The sequence below is a fragment of the Tenrec ecaudatus genome, chromosome 2 (assembly GCF_050624435.1).
Source record: "Tenrec ecaudatus isolate mTenEca1 chromosome 2, mTenEca1.hap1, whole genome shotgun sequence".
Lineage (NCBI taxonomy): Eukaryota > Metazoa > Chordata > Mammalia > Afrosoricida > Tenrecidae > Tenrec > Tenrec ecaudatus.
The window spans coordinates 116,347,509-116,367,410 of record NC_134531.1 but is presented as its reverse complement, the minus strand read 5'-3'; the positions used below and the strand labels follow the sequence as shown (position 1 = coordinate 116,367,410).

The 19,902-nt window shown below is 46.3% G+C and overlaps 1 protein-coding gene across 1 annotated transcript in view; it reads right to left on the bottom strand.

Annotated features, from left to right (window-relative positions):
• The window catches only part of KCNN2 (potassium calcium-activated channel subfamily N member 2), a 202,240-nt gene extending 182,847 nt beyond the window's left edge, over positions 1–19,393 (bottom strand). Inside the window, exons 1-3 of the mRNA XM_075543082.1 lie at positions 19,372–19,393; positions 17,239–18,536; positions 16,499–16,594 (exon numbers count right to left, since the gene is read on the bottom strand). Of these exons, the coding sequence (XP_075399197.1) occupies positions 16,499–16,594; positions 17,239–18,536; positions 19,372–19,393 (1,416 nt within the window). The remainder of the gene's footprint in view (positions 1–16,498; positions 16,595–17,238; positions 18,537–19,371) is intronic.
• Positions 19,394–19,902: the final 509 nt, after the last annotated feature.

Genomic DNA, 19,902 nt, shown 5'->3' with positions numbered 1-19,902 from the left:
TAAACACCATTTTACTGAATCTGCAAAATAATCTCATGAATCAGGAAAAATATCATCTCCATTTTGTAGATCAAGGACACGAGGCTGCTAGAGGTAAAAGCTTCTCACAGTCATAGACGTGAAGCCAGTTCTGACCCCAGTCTGTCTGCATGCAGACAAAGCTGGAGTTCTTAGCTTCCTCCAGGGTGGCTTCCTATTCGCACGCGAGGCTCTCTACATGGAAGGTCTGTATCACGATCTCTCCTCCCACATGATCCTCAGGGAGTCTACACTTTCCAGTTGCACCCACACCCTGCTGGACCGAGCCTGGGCAGCCAGTCACCACCAATCGCCTCTGAGGGAGGGTTTCTCTGACTTCAGTGGCTGACCGTTCGACAGGGACAAGAATGTAACTGCCAGATACTACCTACCCGGACCAGAAAATGTGATGTTTATGCCTATTTGTCCTTCCCCCAGGACTGTGATGAGCCCAAGGGTATTAGAGATCATTACATATCCTCCACATGTCCCTCCGGCTCAGAGGCAGATCGGGAATCCTGACGTGGTTAGCAGTCTCAAAACACAGTGTGTTTCCCCAGAACATTCCCAAGTGAAAATAAGGCTGGGGAGGCTGAAAGACAGACAGTTACGTAAACACAGCCAGTGGGGGCCTCAGGAACTCTGGGATGGCTGCTTCAGAGGAGGAGCCACAGGCGAATTTAAAACAAAGTCAATGAGCTCATTCTTCAAAGCCCGCTGAGGTTGATCGCAAAGAGAGCAAGATTTGTAGCACTGCGTTAGAATTTCCCCACCCTGTGTCTTGTAAAAAGCGGTAAACAGCCTCACCTGCTTGGACTCCACTGTGAATGTACACTGGTGTATCTACTGGTCATCAGCCACACCAGGAGAGGAGAAATGTGAGCAAATTAAAATCATTCAGAGTCCTCCACCTGTGGGTCGCGACCCCTTTGGGAGTCAAATGACCCTTTCACAGAGGTCGCCCGATTCATAACAGTAGCAAAATGACAGTGATGAAGTAGCAACGATAATGTTACGGTTGGGGGTCACCACACCATGAGGAACTGCATTAAAGGGTCACAGTATTAGGAAGGTTGAGAACCACTGAGCTAAACCCATCTCTTCCACCCAACCAATCACCGTATCTTTCTCGTTTTCCTTTGGCTCTATCGATCAACAGAAACCACTCTGTGGAGCGACCCTGACTCATGGTAACCCCATGGGCATCAAAATAGAACTGTGCACCACAGGATTTCGGGGATGCTTGTTTGTTTGTTTTGCCAGTAAATTGCCAGGCCTTTTTTTCTGATGTATCTCTGGCTAGACTTGAACCATCAACTCTCCAGCCACTAGCCAAACTTGTTAACTGTTTGCACCACCCAGAGACTCCTCTCAGGGAGCAACGCATCTCCTTTCAGGTCTTAAAAATGGGTTCTTCCTCCCCGCCTTCATTCCACGAACCTCATGGCTCTGCCCCACTGCTCCTGTACAACGGTGCAGATATGCTTCTTGTGCCAGGTAAAATTCTGTATTTGGGTGCAATTTTTTCTCTGCAATTGCTCTGTATGAGATCCGCATAGAACCTGATGTGGGCTTGAAGGACCGAGTCCCAGACACATGTCCCCCTTCCCTCTGTGGCTAGTGCTATGAAACGGCAATGAGACGCACTTGATGGATGGATTATTTCTAAATCGCTGTCACTTCAGCAATCTGTGTACACAGATCAAAGTGCCACAGTGAACATGCCAGCGAGTGGGCTGAATCCTCATCTCCAACAGGAGGAGCACCCAACGGACACTTCCTGCAGCCCAAACCGAACAACTGCACCGTAGGTAGAGCTGTCCAAAGGAACACTGTGAAAAATAGATATGCTTTGCACTGTGGGGAGAGCGACAGGGGGAGGGGAGATTGGAGACCATGCAAAAGGGTGAGCCTTCTAAAGAATTATATAAAACTGTATGAGCCAGTGGTTTCCAAATCATCAGAGAAAATAATAGCTTTAATCTCTGCATGCAAAGTTGGTTTCCCCTTCAAAAGAAAACAAATACATTAGATACTTATCTCTGTGTCACTATTTTTTTTAAGTTTTCCCAAATGTATTTCTAGTACATGTTCTGCTTGACATTGACAGATGAGAAAAATATTCAGCTTCTTGACAAAAATACTAATGGGGCAAAAAGTGAATTTTTATTCAATAACAATTTCAACAACAGAATTAAAATTTGCAGCATTACCCACAAGTTCAATCAGTAAGGTAAAGCTCTAAACAAATAAAGTCTTTAGCCTAAGAAACATATCTGAAGCTACAATCACTTTAAAAGGAAGAGAGGAAGGCATGCTCTTCAATGTCAGAACGCTTTCCACCAGTGTGGGAGGACATGCCCAAACCCCAACTGGCCAACGGCAGATCTAAATGCCAAGGCTTTTAGTTTCAGCTACTCCATCACCACATGCAAGGAGCCCTGGTGGCACAGTGTCTTATGCATTGAGCTGCTACCATCAAGGTCAGCAGTTCAAACCCACCAGCCACTCTTCAGGAGAAAGAGGGTCTGCTCCCATAAAGATATGTAATCTCTTGGAAAACCCAAGGGGAAATCCTATTCTCTCCTATAAGGTCACTGCAGGGGCCGTGAATTCTTTAAGTCTCTAATTCACACCATACCCAGGAACTACCTTAGAGGCTTCCAGAGCCTACTGCCACATGGGCACTGCCCTACGAACAACTTTGTGCTGACCAGCAGAGGGTTGTTAGGTACAGAGTTGGCAGTCCCAGGGCACGTGAACGATAGCCGATGTGGAAAGCTTGTGCATGGAGACCAGCAGATGGAAATGCATCAAATGGAGCAGATAATAACAGGCCAGCTCAATGGGCTGAGCTGCAGGCTGTTTTCCTAGCGTGATGGCAGAATTGGACAATGGTGAAAGCCCATGGGTTTGGACTTTTACTGGCCTGGCTGTATGGTCAAGCAGATGGGCATGGAAAACTGGACTATTAAAGAAGACTGTTAGGTGAGGCAAGGGCCTGTGGACATCACTAGGGGACTCTATAGGGCAGATCAGAATGGTGGCTTTCCCACCCCATGGAGAAAGAAAGGCTAAGCCGTGTGTGCGGGAGGCTGGCTTGTGGAGTGAGGTGCCTCTGGACGCTTAATTCGGCAAGTTGAGCTTGCTGACCCAGGGAACTCGCATAAGTAACCTTGGGTTGAGGCTTACAGAGGAGGGCTAAGCCCTTAAGGCACTTCTTAGAAGACCTGACAGAACTTTGTCACATGTTCTGATAAGCCACTCTTCTGTGAGCATTTATCACTGGAATTACAACTTGTACTTCCTTAATAAACCCTTTCATCATGAATCTTCTCTATGAGTTCAGTGTACCACTGCAATGGATATGAGAACACAGAGATACAATAAACTCGGGGCGGGAGGGCAGGGATCACTGCCATCGACTTAAACCCAACTCAAGGCAACCCTGTAGGACAAGGCAGAGATGCCTCTGTGAAATTCCAAGGTAAGAACCCTTTACCGACATAGCAAACCTCACCTTTCTCCCTCGGAGGAGCTGGTGGTAGTGACCTGCCTATCTTGTGGTCTTTCGGATTTCAGCACAAAGCTTAACCACTACAGCACCAGAGGTAAAACCGAGAACATTAATTAAGACGACATAGTCACTATGGGTCAGAATCAACCCAGTGGCAGTGAAAAATAGCTAAGTATACAAACACTAAAATTTTCGATCAATAGCTTTTTTTGAGTATATGTGTAGAAGTAGTTTAATATATTATGCTTTTTCAAATATGCACATACTTATGTCTATATGTGTATATGGCTGTCCCCTATGGCGGCACTACATACGTACCTATGTATGTATATTTGAAAAAGCATAAGGTAACGTTTAGAAACCCGAGTCACCATTTTGTGTCATAGAAGATGCCTGCCACTTTGATACTGAGCTTACTCATTATTTTTCAATATTTTAAATAACATGTGCCCAAGAAAATGAGTCTAATGCTCGGAGAGAATTTCCCCTTAGTCATTGAGTATAAAAATCAAAGTTTAAAGATTAGTCCTCGAGTTTTTTAATCACCATAGACTGATTCTAAAAAAAAAAGTAAAACAAAAAAATCTAATGGCAAGCGTATGAAAAGAATATCATGCTACTTACCGCCTTCTCTCAAATACTCAGTACATTTTTATCACAAGGAATCTATACACACGACACAGAAATTTTTAGAGCGATGAAGGTTATAATGAAGCTAGCTAATGCAAGACAAGCTCTGTGACCAAACAATCAAGCCTCCATACCTTATCTCATCAGTCAAATACCCATAAGCAACACCATCTCTTAATACCTACTGATAACCCTTACAAATAAGGACATAATGAGGGGAAATTAATTTAAAATATTGAAATAATCAATGGACACATTATTGATTCAGAGTATTATTTACATAATTCCAATTTTACAATGTCTGAATCCCAACATGTCTTGTACATTTGAAAGAAAAAGTCTAAAGTCCTCCAACAATAACATGCTGTCCAAAGCCATACTGACATCATGTAGATTTAATTAATAACTACTTGAGATGAAACAGATGATGCAAAGCTTTCTGGGAAAAAGTGAGTCCAATCACTACACACCAAGCGTACTTTAAAATGTCACTTGTCACATTTACAGGCCAAAATGCTACTGGAGTTCTCTCGGCAAGGCCAAGCCGGTGGTGGTGTAATGAATAAGACTCTCACAGAGGTGAACTCATTCCAGAGAAAAAAGTAGCACCCAAAAAAGCAAAAAAAAAAAAAGACTTAAAAATACGGTGTAGACTAACAATGAACAGGGACCCACATGCTCCAAATTAAAGCCCTTTATATGTGTGCCTCTGCTTCCTACATTTTACCTGGCCGGCAAGGGGTTCATACCAGAATTTTCCATTATCCAAATGATTCCTTTGTTTACTTTTCAGAGTGCCTCGCTTAACTCTTTTGGTCACCAGGGCCCTAATTAGCGACAATGATGCCACCAGCTGTGATGGGGATGCCTGAAGGAGTTAAGGATGCTCAGAACTGATCTTGCTTACAGCACGCAGCCAGGTCTAAGGTAGGCTTACCACAGGTGGGGATGGCCATATTGATAATAAATCATATCCATAACATTACAGTTCGTGAGGCCTAACTTCCTGCCCTGAGATCTAGGCCTAAACCCTCACTTAGTGTTTCAGATAGCCAACTTGCCCACAGGAAGAAGCCAAACAAGTTGGGTTAAAAGTGGAAATTGATTGTCCCCTGGGGGTCGCTATGAGTCAGAATAGACGCTAACCATGGGGATTTCAGTTCTTACTAGAGGGAGATAGTTTCATTTTGAAGAGTGCACACAGGCACACTCACATTTCCTAGATAAGTGTAATCTATAAACTAATGAACTTGATTGGAATGCCCACCCCACCCCCTTTTTATGTCCTTTCCCTTTTCATAAGACTGGTGTTTTGTTTTTTTAAGAAAGGGAGGGAAAAAATTCGCTGCTTCCCCAAGCCTAGAGAAGATGGGTTCCATTCGCCAACCCCCACCCCGCCACCACCCAGCACACACCAAAATAGCTAAGAATAAGAATGAGTCGCTGTCAAGTAGAGTCCTCGCCACATGCTAGGCGGTGTTTCATGTGCTTGATATATATGTTAGTTCACTTCATCCTGTCAATAACCAGAAGAGAGGGGTACTCACTGGTCCCCATTTAACAGAAAGGAAGCTGAAGTGCAGAGGTTGAGGAACTAGTCCAAGATCACACAGCTAATTAGCGGCAGGGCTGGGTGTGAGCCCAGACCGCCTGGCTCCAGGGGCAGTGCACAAAACCTGAGGCCACACCGCAAAGACAATAAACAACCCAAGGAGAGTCTGCCTGCTGTGCTCAGCCAGATACTAAGAGAAAAAATTCAGAAAGTGTGTTTCTCACAGTTTCCCATATCAAAAAGGGACATTTGGGAATCCAATGATCCTCCACTCCTGCCTTCACATTTGGCTCTCCTGGGTAAGCGTGGACACGACTAACCTCAAGTTCAGCCATTCACAGAAGACAGGTGAAGGTGTCTGCTTCCAAAAAGATTTACATCCTCAAAATCCTAGAGTCGCTATGGCTTGGCATCAACTTGCCGGCAGTGAGTCTGGTCTGGTAATGACTAAAGCCAAAACTGGGATATCTTTTCACAAACCTGGTTTCACCCATATTCAAAACTAGTATCATGAAGATGTCAAAGAACGTAGGAGACTACAGATGAGGCTAGAGATGAGTACATTTCCAGACTTACAAATAAAAACAGACTAAGAGCACTGACCGGTAAATTAGACCTACACACTCCCGAAAATAAGCACAGCAGTCACTGAACAAAGTAGTTAGGAAGCGCCTCAAGGTGAAAAGAGTCATACAAACTTTTAGAAGAACGTTTTGGAAAAACTCTCAGTTGTCTTGAATAACATCAAGCTAATTTCCCTCTGGGCAAGTTAGCCTTAGGAAATCATTCGAGGCGCTCACAAACATTCATCTGCAAGTTTACTCATTATAAATTTTAGATTGGCTATTTTTAATTTTTATTAAGTGTACAAAGGAAGGAAAATAACTGAATTGATTGCATTTATATAATGTAAGAATTGAAGCTAAATGGCATGGGAAATCATGTTGCATGAAAAGTAACATAAAAAAAACCCACAGAATCTCTTTATATTGATGTATGGCAAATGCCACACCCCCCTCTTTCTATATCTATGAATACATGATCACCCAAGTAATAATTCTCTATGGGAAGCAGGATCCAGTGTGTCCCAAAGTGAGTGGCATGCCCCTGAAGGGTGCTGGAATGATCCAGATACCAACACTTTCTCCTGAATTATGAGTTATAGTACAAACGTTTTTTAATGCCAGGGGCATACTGGAATTTTTTTTCCCCCAAAGGGGGTAATGGGCAAATAAATTTGGGAACCTATGCAGTAGACTACTGTTAGTCTTACTAATTTCCCGTGTTCACAGGTTGTTTTTTTTTTAAACATCATGGCTTTTTAACGTGAATTGTTACTAGTTTTATAATCTGAAGGGGAAAAAAATCTTAAGGAAAAAAGACATCAGACCATGGAGCTTAATTCACAATACTTAAAATTAGAAACAAATCAGTTTTGTTTTCTTCCTGGACACGATGAACAGATTGGTAGAGCAGGAGATTGCAGGTTACACAAGACTGGCGGGTTTCAGCAAGCAGCCTGACAATTGCTCGTGACAGTCTCATAGACACACTGCATAGAGACGTGTGCTCTCTGGTAGGTCAGCATTTGTAGACTTGTTCTTACTCGAAAGGATGCGCCAAAGACAGCAGGTGCACAGATGACTCGCAACACGATAGTACCCCCTTCGGAGCTCTGCCCCTGGCTCCTTCACCTTTGGAGTGGAGCGCAAGCAATCTCTGGGCATCGGCTCCAGACACTCACTTTTCAAACTTACAGCTAGCACAAAGAAGAGTTTGCCGTGTCCACGATGGGGATGATAACCTGGATCCGAACCGCTAAGGTTGACTTGTGACTTGTGTGTTTCAGGTAGAGTTTAGCACTGATCTGAAGCTCTGGGTCTTGCCAACCTAATGGACAGTCTATAGACAGGACTTCCCAAATCTAAACAACTGTTTAGCAAACAAATGGCCGGATTGTGATCCAAGCCATTCTGACAAGGTGAAATGAAACCAAGATGTAGCTAATAAAAGTTAATAAATGGAAGTCATCGATTCTGTTCAATGACAAGTTTGCAAGTTAAAAAATGGAGAAGTATAACTTGCCAACAGTTTTTGTGACACACTGACCATTTGACTAATAAAAGTCAGTGTGATGACATTGGTTTTTTTTCATTGTTTTTTTTTTAATGTAAGGAGGTCTGGGGTACATTGCTGACCTTACTTGAAGGGCATGGAAGGGCGTTCAAGCAAACAAAGTCCAAAAGAAAATGATTAAGGAGGTATAAAATCTGATCAGAGATATTCGAATGAACCAGTACAATTTACCCAACTGGTCACTGAAATTGATCTAACCAAGCCAAAACCTTTACTCTCAAGTCAATGCTGACTCACAGTTCAGAACAGAACTGCGCAACATAGAACTGACCCACAGGGTCTCCAAGGCTGTCAATCTGTACAGAAGCAGGTTGGTGCACGTTTCTCGCACGGAGCCCCTGGTGAATTCAACTCACTGGCCTTGTGGTTGGCAGCAGAAGGCTAAACCACTTCACTAACAGGGCTCCCTCAAGGATCTACCCACTGTTCAAATGTTTCCGCTGTGACGGAGTCAACGGGGGACACAGTTTGTCCTTCAACTGTTTGCCTTCTGTAGGTGTGAAAGGGGAGGCCATGTGTTTGGGGGCACTTGACGTTATAGTGTATCTATCATCTGTCTCCCATTCCACTTATTCATCAAGGTTACCAATGACCTTCAACTTGCCAAATCCAAAAGGCACCTTTCCATTTCAGATTGACAGACACCGACTGCCTCGACACTTTGTCCTGTGCCCTCCTTAAAACACTTTTCTCTCTCAGCCTCCTCAAGCTTGTCTTTATCTCCTGGTTTGTTCAGCCTCTGGGTATCAGAAAGCTGCTCAACTTTGCCTTAGCTCTTCTATTTCTCCCCTCTCTCAACGACTGTATGCTTTTCTGTGGGTTGAAAGAACTTCTAGGTTGGTGAATTTCAAATCGAAATTTCCAGTACAGACCTTTCCTCATACAGTCACAAGTATCTCACAGGTGTGATGCCCCAAGTGGGAGGCCCTGGCTGGTGCGAAGATTTAATGCTCATGGGAGTTAACCAAAAGTTTCGAGGATCCAGACTATGCAGAGGCACTTCCAAAGAAAGCTCTGGTAACCTGCTGCCAAAAACTCCATCACTGAAAGCCCTACACATGACAGGTTCCACTCTGACACACACGGGGTCCCTGCGGGCAGAATTGATCCGACAACCCGGGTTTATGGTTTATGGCAAAATAGAGCTCGCATCGTACCCTTCAACTTGAGTCTGCACCCACTCAGCATGATGTACACAAGGACTCCAGGGGTGACCCTTGCATCATCTTTTGCCCTCACCTGTTGCTTCCAAGTCACCTGTAAGTTCGTTCTACCTCCAACATCCGTGTGCAGTCAGAGCGTTCTCCTCATTGCCACTGCTGCCACCCGCGTCACACCACCGTCGCCTCTCATTCTCCTCAGACCACAACTCTCCGCCACTTCAAACCCTGCAATGACTTCCTCACTGCACGTGGCAAAATACAAAGGTTCTTACAATATGCTCACTGCCATTGAGCCAATGCTGACTCCTAGCGACTCCCTGAGGATGACCAAGACTGTGATTCTTTACAGGAGTAGAAAGTTCAGTCTTTCTCCTGAAGAGCTGCTGGTGGTTTTGAACTGCTGACCATGCGGTTCAAAGCCCAATGCATCACCACTACACCACCTACAACATACATGGGGCTGCAAAACATTGGTGGGGAAATAAAGGTAATGGAATTTCCTCACAAACTTCCTGAAGCCCCAAGTGTGTCAAGACCCGTCAACACCTGCACTCCCTCCAACCTCTTCCAGCATCACTCTCGCCTTTCATGGGCCAAGCTGGCTTGATCTCATTTGATTAAACAATGAGCCCAACGTCTTTCTAAAAACTTCCACAAAACCACTTTACCTCCTGACCACGGGCGACGCTCCTGAAATGAAATCAGTGTAGGCTCCCGCGGGCCGACCTGCCACGCTGGTGGTGGTGAGCACCGCCAGTCATGGCCTTCTCTCCAAGCCGCACAAAACGTGGCCCAGAAACAGGTTGGAAGCTCAAGCCAACCCATTTGTGGTAAACCTAAAGTTCCACTCGTCATTCATCTGTGAGGCTGCTCTGTAAACACACCGGGATCACTTTATTGAGCGTCACAGCAATGAATAATGCAGAGATCTTTACAGAGGCAGGCGGAGAAAAAGTGTCCCGAGTGATTTTGTTACTACAGTGTCTACGCGAAGAATCTCATTACAACCGATGTAGAGGTTGAGCTTCACACCACACAACGGGGAGATCCAGGCAACAATTTTTCCACCTCACTGTGTTTTGGAAGAGTGACTGTCAAGTTGTACCCCTAACTTATCTACCATATAGCAGAGACCTAAACCCCAATCGAAAAGCATTCCATCTATTCGGGTAACCACCTTCATCTCCACTAATCTCCTTTTAATTTTTGTAAAAAGAAAATTTGGCAAATAACTGCTCCTGTTCATATAGTTGCAATGATATTTTATTTTGCCAGCAGATTTAGATGATGTTTGGCTAGATATTATAAAACAGATACATCTAAGCCTATGTAGTCATAAACTTTGACCCTGGGTCCCTTTCATCCAAAAAGAAAATTTCAGGAATAGGGTTAACTTTTTAGCCTTTCAAAAAGCCCAAGAAAATTAAACTCCATTTCACAGGACTCAGGGTTGACAATGTCATGCCCTGTGGCCTTACAAAGGACGAACAGAAATGCAGACTCTGACAACCTACTGGGAAATACCTTCTGGTGTATGTTGCAGATGGCATGTGATTCAGCAGGCTGGGTCACATGGGGTGCTGGAAATGTACCACATGTACATATTCAATACATGTTGTCCTTGTTGTTGTGGTCTTTGAGTCGTAATTGACTCATAGGATCCCTATGGGCAGAAGAACGGAACCACAGGGTTTCCCGGACTGTAATCTTTACCGAAGCAGATTGCCAGTTCCTTCGCCCACGGAGCAGCTGGTGGGTTCGAACTGCCAATCTTCTGGTTAAGCAGGAACATACTTTGACTACTGCACTACCAGGGCTCCTTCAGTATACTCAATTAGTAGATTAAAACAAATAGAGAAGGTTGTTCTTTAAAGATTGTTTAAAATAGCAAAAAGCAAATGGACAATGAAAATTGCCTGTCGGCTATTAGCACTGGGCAACTCTCAGCAGCCACCTGAGGCTGAACGTGTAAACTACAATATATCCGTCAAAGGGAAAAGTAATGCAGCCATTGAAGAAGATTGAGATCACTCTCTACGTGCGAATGAAGAGAAAATTCCCAGATAGATTAAAAAATACAACACGGGGTATGTGTGAATCCTGTCGTAGGGTGCCTTTGAGTAGATACCCACTGACAGAGACCTTCATAGAGTAGAACTGCCCAGTGGGTCTTCCTGGCTGCACCCTTTGGGTAAGTAGAAGTAGACTGCCACACAGCTTCCTTATGAAGCCAACCTGGTGGTGAGCTCACACCGCTGATGTCTTGGTTAGTAGCTGAGCACTGTAATCACTGAGCACAGGGCTCCAATGCCTTAATTAGACAGCAGAAAGGTGAGGTTTTCGCCTTCCTTAAAGACCTCCAGTCTCAGAAACTCACAGGAACAGTACTACTCTCTCCTGGAGGGTCGCCATAGCAGGAACCAATGCCATGGCACGGAGCTTGAGCTTTATATCATTAGAATAACCGGTCCACATGGTGTTTTCTGCAAAGTCTGGAAGCTGCCACTTGTTTCCCTTGGTTGTGGAAAGTGAGTGTCCCTTCCCCGTCTTCACCCGGCAAGCCACAGATCCAACTAAGTGGGTGTGCAATGTCCCAGAAATTTTCTGGGACACTAAGGCCCTGCCCACAGACCATCCACCTCATCTGGGTGATCTTGATGCACAAGGGAAGAGAAGTTTTATTTTGTGTCTTTCTGTTTTAGATCTGGATAGTCCACCTCTGAAATGCTACCTTGAAGGAGAAGCAGCAACAATTGGAGTCATTAAAAAGGATCTTAAAGAAAAATTAGAGTGTTTCCTCCAGTGCTATTTATTACATAATTATTCTATTACAAAAACAGAAACAAACAAAATTTTTTCACCAATGCCCAAGGATCATATTTGTCGTCCTTCCTTGTTACATAAGAACAGAAAGATCAACAAAAAGCCCAAGGGGCTTTCTTTCCCAACACCGGATCCCAGGTTGGCTTAGTTCGAAGTAATAAATAGCTCCTTTAAATAAAATAGGGTCCACAACAAACTATTTGGAACAGATAATATGGAATCTATGTTCACATTTTCTATTGCTGCAGATTGTAGAGCATCTCAACTCTGTCTTGTGATTATTGCAGCCCTGTGGTTTGAGCAGGGAGGGGAGGTAAAATGGAAAGAAAACTCACAGGAAATCATGCATCTCTGTTTTCCTATAATTTCACTCGGAGATTTTAAGCGAGGAGCTTTTCACTAAGTATCAAGTGACCTTTCCAGTTATATAAAAACAGTCCCCACGGTATTTCTGGAGTTCTCAGGTGGTGCAAACAACTAACAGATTTGGCTGATAACAGACAAAGCTGGAAGTTCATGTCTACTTTGAAGTTCTTTGAAAGAAAGTGCTGAAGATTTCCTTCTGTGAAAATGCACTACTTAAAACTCTATGGAGCACAGTATATTTTCTGTGATGTCATGCATGTGGGTCAATAGGAGCTGAAATGGCCTGGACAGCACTGCTTTACAGTGTTGTTCCTTAGTTAAAAGGTCATAACTCAGGTGTACTTTCTAAAGTGTGTCTGTTTTGTCACTCATTCACTTATGTATTGGGGGGTTTGCTAAACGATAATAGAAACAAAGTCAAAAACCTATTTGAAAAAGTCTAACATCTCTGTAGACAACTAACTGTCACTGAGCCGATTCCGACTCATGGTGGCCCTGCTAGCGTGTTCTTAACAGATCATTTCCTCCACTAGAACGGATTTCAAATAGATACTTTAACAACAAGCGGGGCAAAACGGTGACTTCACTTGGGGCTGGGTAGACAAAAATAATTAGTGAAATGAACCAAGACACTGAGCTGTCTGTGGTACTGAAAAATGACACCCAACCCTAAAACAATGTACTGAGATGGGATTTTTAAAAGCTTCCCATCACACCATTTTAATTCAAGCACTTCCGTCCATGACTCCCCTGAACTATCTTATTTTTCCCAAGTTCAGACAAACATTTTGCAAAAGGTCACAATGACTTACTTTCCAAGGTTCTCACGGAAAGGTCGGGGCCCCCTCTGGCTCCGTTAAGCAATTGCAGTGGCCAGAAAGCCAGAGCACTGGCTGTAACCTTTATGTTTCCTGAATGCAGTGGGATTCCAGGCCCTTTTGGGTTTGGGCTTTTTTGTTTGTTTTGTTTTGCTTTTGATACACAGACTAGCTAGCTCTATCAAATCAGCTCAACAGGCTAAAAATGGAGAGAAAAACTACATGCTCAATCCAAGGACATGTTCTGAACGGCATCGGGGTATTTGCATTTAGTTCTTCCTTTCAATGCTTACAAATACATTCAGAATTCCGTACGGTAAACTGATAAACACTTATTAGCTTAAAATATATCATGAAAGAAATACAGCTGCAGCAGGGACATCAATAAGTAAAAAAAGAGACCTTTCATCATTTGTCACGCATAGATCCAGAGCCTGTGCACTTGGCTTCTCCAAGCTTCCCTTGGATTATTTGGATTATTATTAATTTATCCTTGGATAAATTGGGCCACCCCTTAATTTTTTTTTTAATCCTGGATTCTAACTCAGTGTTTCCACTTGTATTTGGTCCTTCTCCATTTTATGTAACAAAAGTATCTCAGATGAGATGTTAGAGCATTGACTTGAGGAAGAAATCCTCCTAGATAAAACTGTCCAAAGAAACTATTTTACTCAATCATCTATTTTGAAATTATCTGAACGGTGGTAAGGGTAACAGAAAGTAGGCCTTTTTTAATGAAGCAAATAACATTTTGTGGTATTGCTGAGTAACACAGTATCACAGTACTTGTTTGTCTTTGAGAGTCAATTTGTGTCCATAATTTCTCCCCCCATACTATGCACGCTCTAATCAACATATCAATACACTTGTGTAACAGAAAATTTTCCTCAAAATCAGTCAATCAGTGGAATTCTCCCAAGTATGGAGTTGCCTATAAAAATGTGATTCAAGATATTTTTTAGCTTCTATGAGTTTAAAGATTTCAAAAATGATATAAAAATTTATGGGACATAATCAACATTGGATGGCACCTCTTAGATCAGCAGTTTTCAACCTGTGGATCGCAACCCCTTGGGGGGTCCAACGACCCTTTCACAGGGGTCACCTAATTCATAACAATAGCAAAATTACAGTTATGACTAGCAATGAAAATAATTTTATGGTAGGGCGGGTTACCACAAAATGAGGAACTGTATTAAAGGGTCATGGCATTAGGAAGGTTGAGAACTACTGTCTTAGATTAATATGTATAATTTCAAAATTTCCCAATAATTATATTTTAAGCTGGTATTATGAGTTAGGTAAACTCAACAAATGATCTGCATTTTATTTACACTTCTCCATTGCATTCCTCCCAATGCACTATCATGATTTCTATTCCAATTTCTCCCCTTTTCCATTCCTCTTTCTTTCCTACCCCTCTAAACTTTGTCGGTGGGTAACTGCTGTCCTTCAGATCTTACATGGTTGATTTTTTTTACCACGAGGGTAGGTTCCATTCAACGCGTGAAGGGGGACTAAGGAGTCCTATCTGTCTCTTTCTGACCAGCAAACCTGATCTCTCTTATTTCACACAACCTCCCAATACTATTTTTTAAATTGGTGTTTTCAAAAAGACACTTTTAGCCTTAATATTAAGCACTGACTTTCCCTGTGAACAATTTTTATAGTTGTGTGCTTTTCAGAAGAAACAGAGAAGAAATAAGAAAGCTGATATTTATTTTAAAACAAACAGGAACAGCAAGTTCTCACATCCCATAGTGGATGCAGTAAAAATCACTGTTATTTTTAAGTTAATTAATAATTTAGAGATATATATTTGAAGAATCCAGAAAAATCTTTTAAGTATACCTTGCTCCATATTGTAAACTTTTCAATCTAGAGAGGGACAGAGAATTGCCTGTAGTTGGTGTATTTGGGCAATCAGTAGCAGAGTGCAGCGGAGAGTATTCTGAGTGGATGAGGTCTGGTCGCAGCTCTACCACTGTCTAACGTGTGATTGTAGCAAGCTGCTCACTGCTGCAATGTTAGCTTCTGCTTCTGTAAACTGAGTCAAGGGACAAGAAGACCGGTTTTGGTTTTTTGGGCTCTAACTGTGCACCACTCACGTCAAAATGAGAGGGTACACTCACAATGTTGGCAACATTCCATGGCCACTGCAAAAGCTTTCAAACAATCGCTAAAGCCCCAGATCACTAATAATAGATTAAAGATGAACCTATGTAGATTATTTTTTAAGTAAAAATGTGCTTTCCATTTTTAAGTGCCGTTTTATTACTTATTTTTGAATATTTCCACCTTTACTAAATCTCACGCCTAACTCCACTTCTCCAAAAACATGCTTTTCAAAGTTTGGGGTTTTTTTGAAAATTGGAGATACAGTAATCCTTTCTTCCTTGTTTGTGTATATTTTGCTTGAGAAATAACTAAAATGGACTTTCTTCCATATTTAGTATGTGTTGGTTAATTAATTTAATTTTAAATTAATTTAATATATAATCAGTACTAAATTATTTAAATGGCAAGTCTATACTAAATTATTTAAATGACTAGTCTTAAATTCAAAGGCAACTCTTAAAGGAAAGAGCGCTAAGTTTGAGGGATTAATTACCCCATTATATGTCTAGCAACCGCTCAAAAAGAATCAGAAAATCCATATGTGGGTAAGTCCTAAGCTAGAAAATCACTATCTCTGTAGTTTAATAAAACGCCAGTGGTTTCTAATTCACAAACCATAGTCTTCCTTTGACAAAAGGCTACATAGCACAGGAAAAGTGACCAGATGACCAGGTATTGTATACAGAAAACTCTGGTATTTTTGACAATAGCCAAATCTAATAGCACCCAGCTATACTTAAGGGAAACATGTGTTTTCATAACAAGGTAGCACATAAGGACAGTGGCCTTTTCTATTAAATGGCAATAAAAATCAAATTAATTATGGTAGCCACGTATCTTTTAAATCATGGTAGATGCTAAATTTACAATACTTTTTTTAGATTACTAGGGAAGGGTTAGACTTTCACATGCTTTATGTATAAAAAGTAGTAACACTACGAACTTATTTTCTTCTCTATGCTCCATTATGGAAGATTACATAGATGGGCACAATTTGCCTTACAGAATAAGGTTACTGTTGTCTGGTTTAAGGAAATCCAACGTTGTTCAGAGAATGGGCCAGCGGGGTCCAGTGCGTCTTACATGTGTGAGAATTTGAACCCTGAATATAATACTGGGCTGTATACAGATGAAAAGGTTTAACAAAAACATCCCAGAAACGACTGCACGTTTACATTCTACATTGTTGCTTTTCAACATCTTGAAGAGCCTGTAAATTTGCTCCCCAAAATAAAACATTTGTCTTCTATAACCTCAAGTAAGCGCATGAAAGCTTGAAAAAACGCGGCAGCTGCCCAGCGCTTCTCCAGGCTGCCTGCAGGACTTGGTCATTCATAAACAGCAGAAGCTTAGTTACCTGTATTTCCCTGGCGTGGTACACGATGATCAGACCGAGCAGGATGATCGTGGAGAGACTGATAAGGCATTTCAGAGCTAAGGAATACAGCGACGCCTGCAACACAGTCAGACAAGCAATTTTCAGGAAGACACCAAGTGTTTCTCAGCCACCTTCCAGGGGTCAGGCGGGCTCCCTGAGACCCAGGATGGGGTCTGGGGAGCCTGGGACTTAGCAGAGGGCCCCATCATATCACCTCGCCCCAGGGAGAAGCCAGAGGAGACGAGGTAGGGCTGGAAGGCACATTGCCTGCCGGCCAGGACCGCCCCAGCAGACAGAAGCGCCGCGCTGCCTGGGTCGCGGAACCGAAGAGGAAAAGTTACTGTACAGTTCTAAACGCTGTTAGTGGACAGCGTCCTCCCAGTAAATCCAAACTACCATGGAGGAATGGAGGTTGCTTCTCCCACCCGTCCCTGGACCACTTATTTAATGTGCCAGAACACGGTGGCCACCCTTATCTGCCTGCATCACTTGGGCTGCCAGGCGAAAATAAATACATAAAAAAGAAATTTGAAAGGTTCCCGTCTGGAGTTGCCTTGCAGACTCCGGGTGCGCCACGAAGCTGCTCCCGCGAACTCCTTGGGCACCCCTGACTGTCCAGGGGTGGCCCCCGGGAGGGTAAGTTCCCGCCACGTTCCGCTCAAACGACCCGTGCAGGGCTCTGTGGACCTGGAAGGGTGGGCACAGGCTGAAGCTCCTACCTTGTCGTAGGCGCCCCACGACAGCTCGGTCTCGATGACCATGACCACGATGCCGAACATGCCGAAGATGAGCGCGTAGTCGCTGAGCCGCTTGCGCTTCTCGAAGAGGGCGCGCCGGTGGCCCAGTTTGTAGCCGATGTTCTGGTTCTTCTTTTTGCTGGACTTGGTGCCACTGCTGCTGCCATGCCCGCTGCCGCCACCGCCGCCGCCGCCGCCACCTCCGCCGGTGCTGCCGCCGCCGCCGGCGGCTCCGTAGAGCGCCAGGTTGTTGGAGTTGTTGTGCTCAGGCTTGGACACCACAATCTCTGGGGCTGCGGACGAGGCGGCGGCGGCGGCTGCAGACGGGGAGGACGCGCCGCCGCCTCCCCCGACGGACGCAGGCGGTTGCAGGGGCTGCGCCTCCGAGTCCATCTCGTGGAGGTTCCGGCGGGACGAGCTTAAGTTGCTGAGCGGGCGCATGACGCCCCCGTTGTACCTGCAGCTGCTCATGGCTATTTCGGTGAAGGGGTTGCTCTCGCGGCGCGCCTGGGGCTGGTGGTGCTGGTGGTGCGCCGGGTGCGGGTGGTGGTGGTGGTGGTGGTGGTGGTGCGGGAGCGGCGGCCCGGAGCCCAGGCTGCCCAGGCTGCCCGTAGGACTGGCGGCCGGCTGCAGGCTGTGGCACTGGCGGTACTGGGCGGCGGACGCGGGCTGCTGCGCGGGCTGCTGCCGGAGCGCACTGGCATGGCTGGACGGCGTCAGCTCGCTCACATTGAGCTGGCTGCCCCGGCGCGACGAGCAGCAGCAGCAGCACGACGACCCCGACAGCGGAGAGGAGGTGCGAGTCCGGAAGGCGCCGCCGGGCGAGGAGGTGCGGAGCAGCAAGGACAGGTTATCCCCCGCCCCCGCCGCCAGGGCACCGGAGGAGGCGCAGCTGTTGCACCGGAGGCACGGGCTGCTCCCGCCGCTGCCGAGCTGCTGGTGCGCGAGGTGCGGGTGGTGGGGCTGGGGCGGGAGCGGCGCGAAGGGCGGGCACGGCTTGTCTTGGCTCGGCGGCGGCTGCTGCTGGCAATGCAGGTGTGCGGCGCGCGGCGGCGGCGGCTGCTCGGGAAAGAAGCCGCGCTGGAACTGCAATGGGGTTTCCATGTCCGGGCTGTTAAAGCTGCAGGGCGACCAGGCGGTGGTGCACCCTGCGCAATGCGTTATGGTCGGGAGCGGGGACGCGTGCTGCTGGTGCGAGGAAGGGCCCATGCCGGCTCCGGTAGAATCCAGGCGGCGAGTCCGATTGGTCGGGCGCACCAAAACAATGGGCATGACATCACCTGCGGGGACCGAGACTGAGTTTGCGGCGCGCGGCTTCGGGGAGCGTGTGCGGGAGAGCGCTGGGGAGGGGGGCATCTGCAAAAGGAAACCCCTGGGGGCGCAGGCCCCGCTGGTGGAGGGCAAGGGTGTGGGCTCCGCCTGCTGCCCTGGGGCACCACTGAGCATTACCCGGGGAGGGGAGTCCCCAGGCAATACAGCCGAGGTGGGCACCCTTCGCTCCCAAGGTGCCCCCTCCACCTCCTACTAGTGCCGGTCGGCCGCGCATCCCCGATCACCTGCCCTGGACACTGCAGCACGTCGGGCCACTCAGGCCGTGGGTCTGGCGCGAGCACAGTGCCGACTCCTGTCTCCGCACCCACGAAGCCAGGGCTGCAAAACAGCCACTCTCGCGCCCCACGCCCACCTCGCCCCCGTTGCCCGGCTGAGAGAGGGCTGCAGGCTGCTTGCCAAGCATCTGCAGCGGGGTGGGAGGGGTGGCTTTGGGGATTAAAAGTTTGACAAATGGCTTCACTGGGGTAGTAGGGCCAGGGGACCTCCCCAAAGTCTGCACCCCAGCTTGGTTGCTGTGGGAAGACGGGATGAACAGCTCCTTGATCAGCGCCCACCACCGCCAGGCTCCCAAACCCCCAATCCAGGCTGCTGCGCGACGCTGGCGCGAGCGCTGGTGCGCTGCGCTGTGGCGCGGAGAGGGTTAACCGCCTCTGCACCAGGGCTGTGGGAGGGTGGGGGCGGGGACGGAGGAGGGGATCCCCACCGCCCGCGGGAGGAGCTGCGGCGGGCTTCCCCAGTTCCCTCGGCGGGGGCGGAGGGCTTTCCCCACCGCCTCCCGCTCACATTGGCGCTTTCTGCGGAACATGAGGGGCTGGCGCCCCCGGCTGCCCGGTCCGGAGCCGCTGCTTGCAGGTCCTCCGGCCTTCCGAGTGGCTGCGTCCGCGTGCTGCTGCTGTCGCTGCAAAGCCGAGCTTCGGAGGGTCTAGGGGCGCCTGGGCGGCAGCGGGCCGCCAGCTCCTCTTCGGTCGCTCTTCCTCCTCCGCACCTGCAACCCGGACACAAAGCGCAGGCGGATCACAAATGCGCGAACACTGGCCGCGTTCTTCGCTAGCCCTGGCTGCGGTGGCGGGTGGGAGAGGGGCCTGGGAGAGTGGGGTCACACGGGTAGTCACAGGCTCGCTGGGAAATTATTAATGATGAAAATGGGCTGAGTAATCTTGCAAGGGGACAATGCAGGACTGTTGCGAGAGTCAGGGTAGTAATGATTATGTATCGATTTACTCACTAATAAACCAATGAAAATTAAATGTTATGTCCTACACATTGCCGATGACAAGTTTTTCTATTAGGTGATATACCACTACAAATCGATAG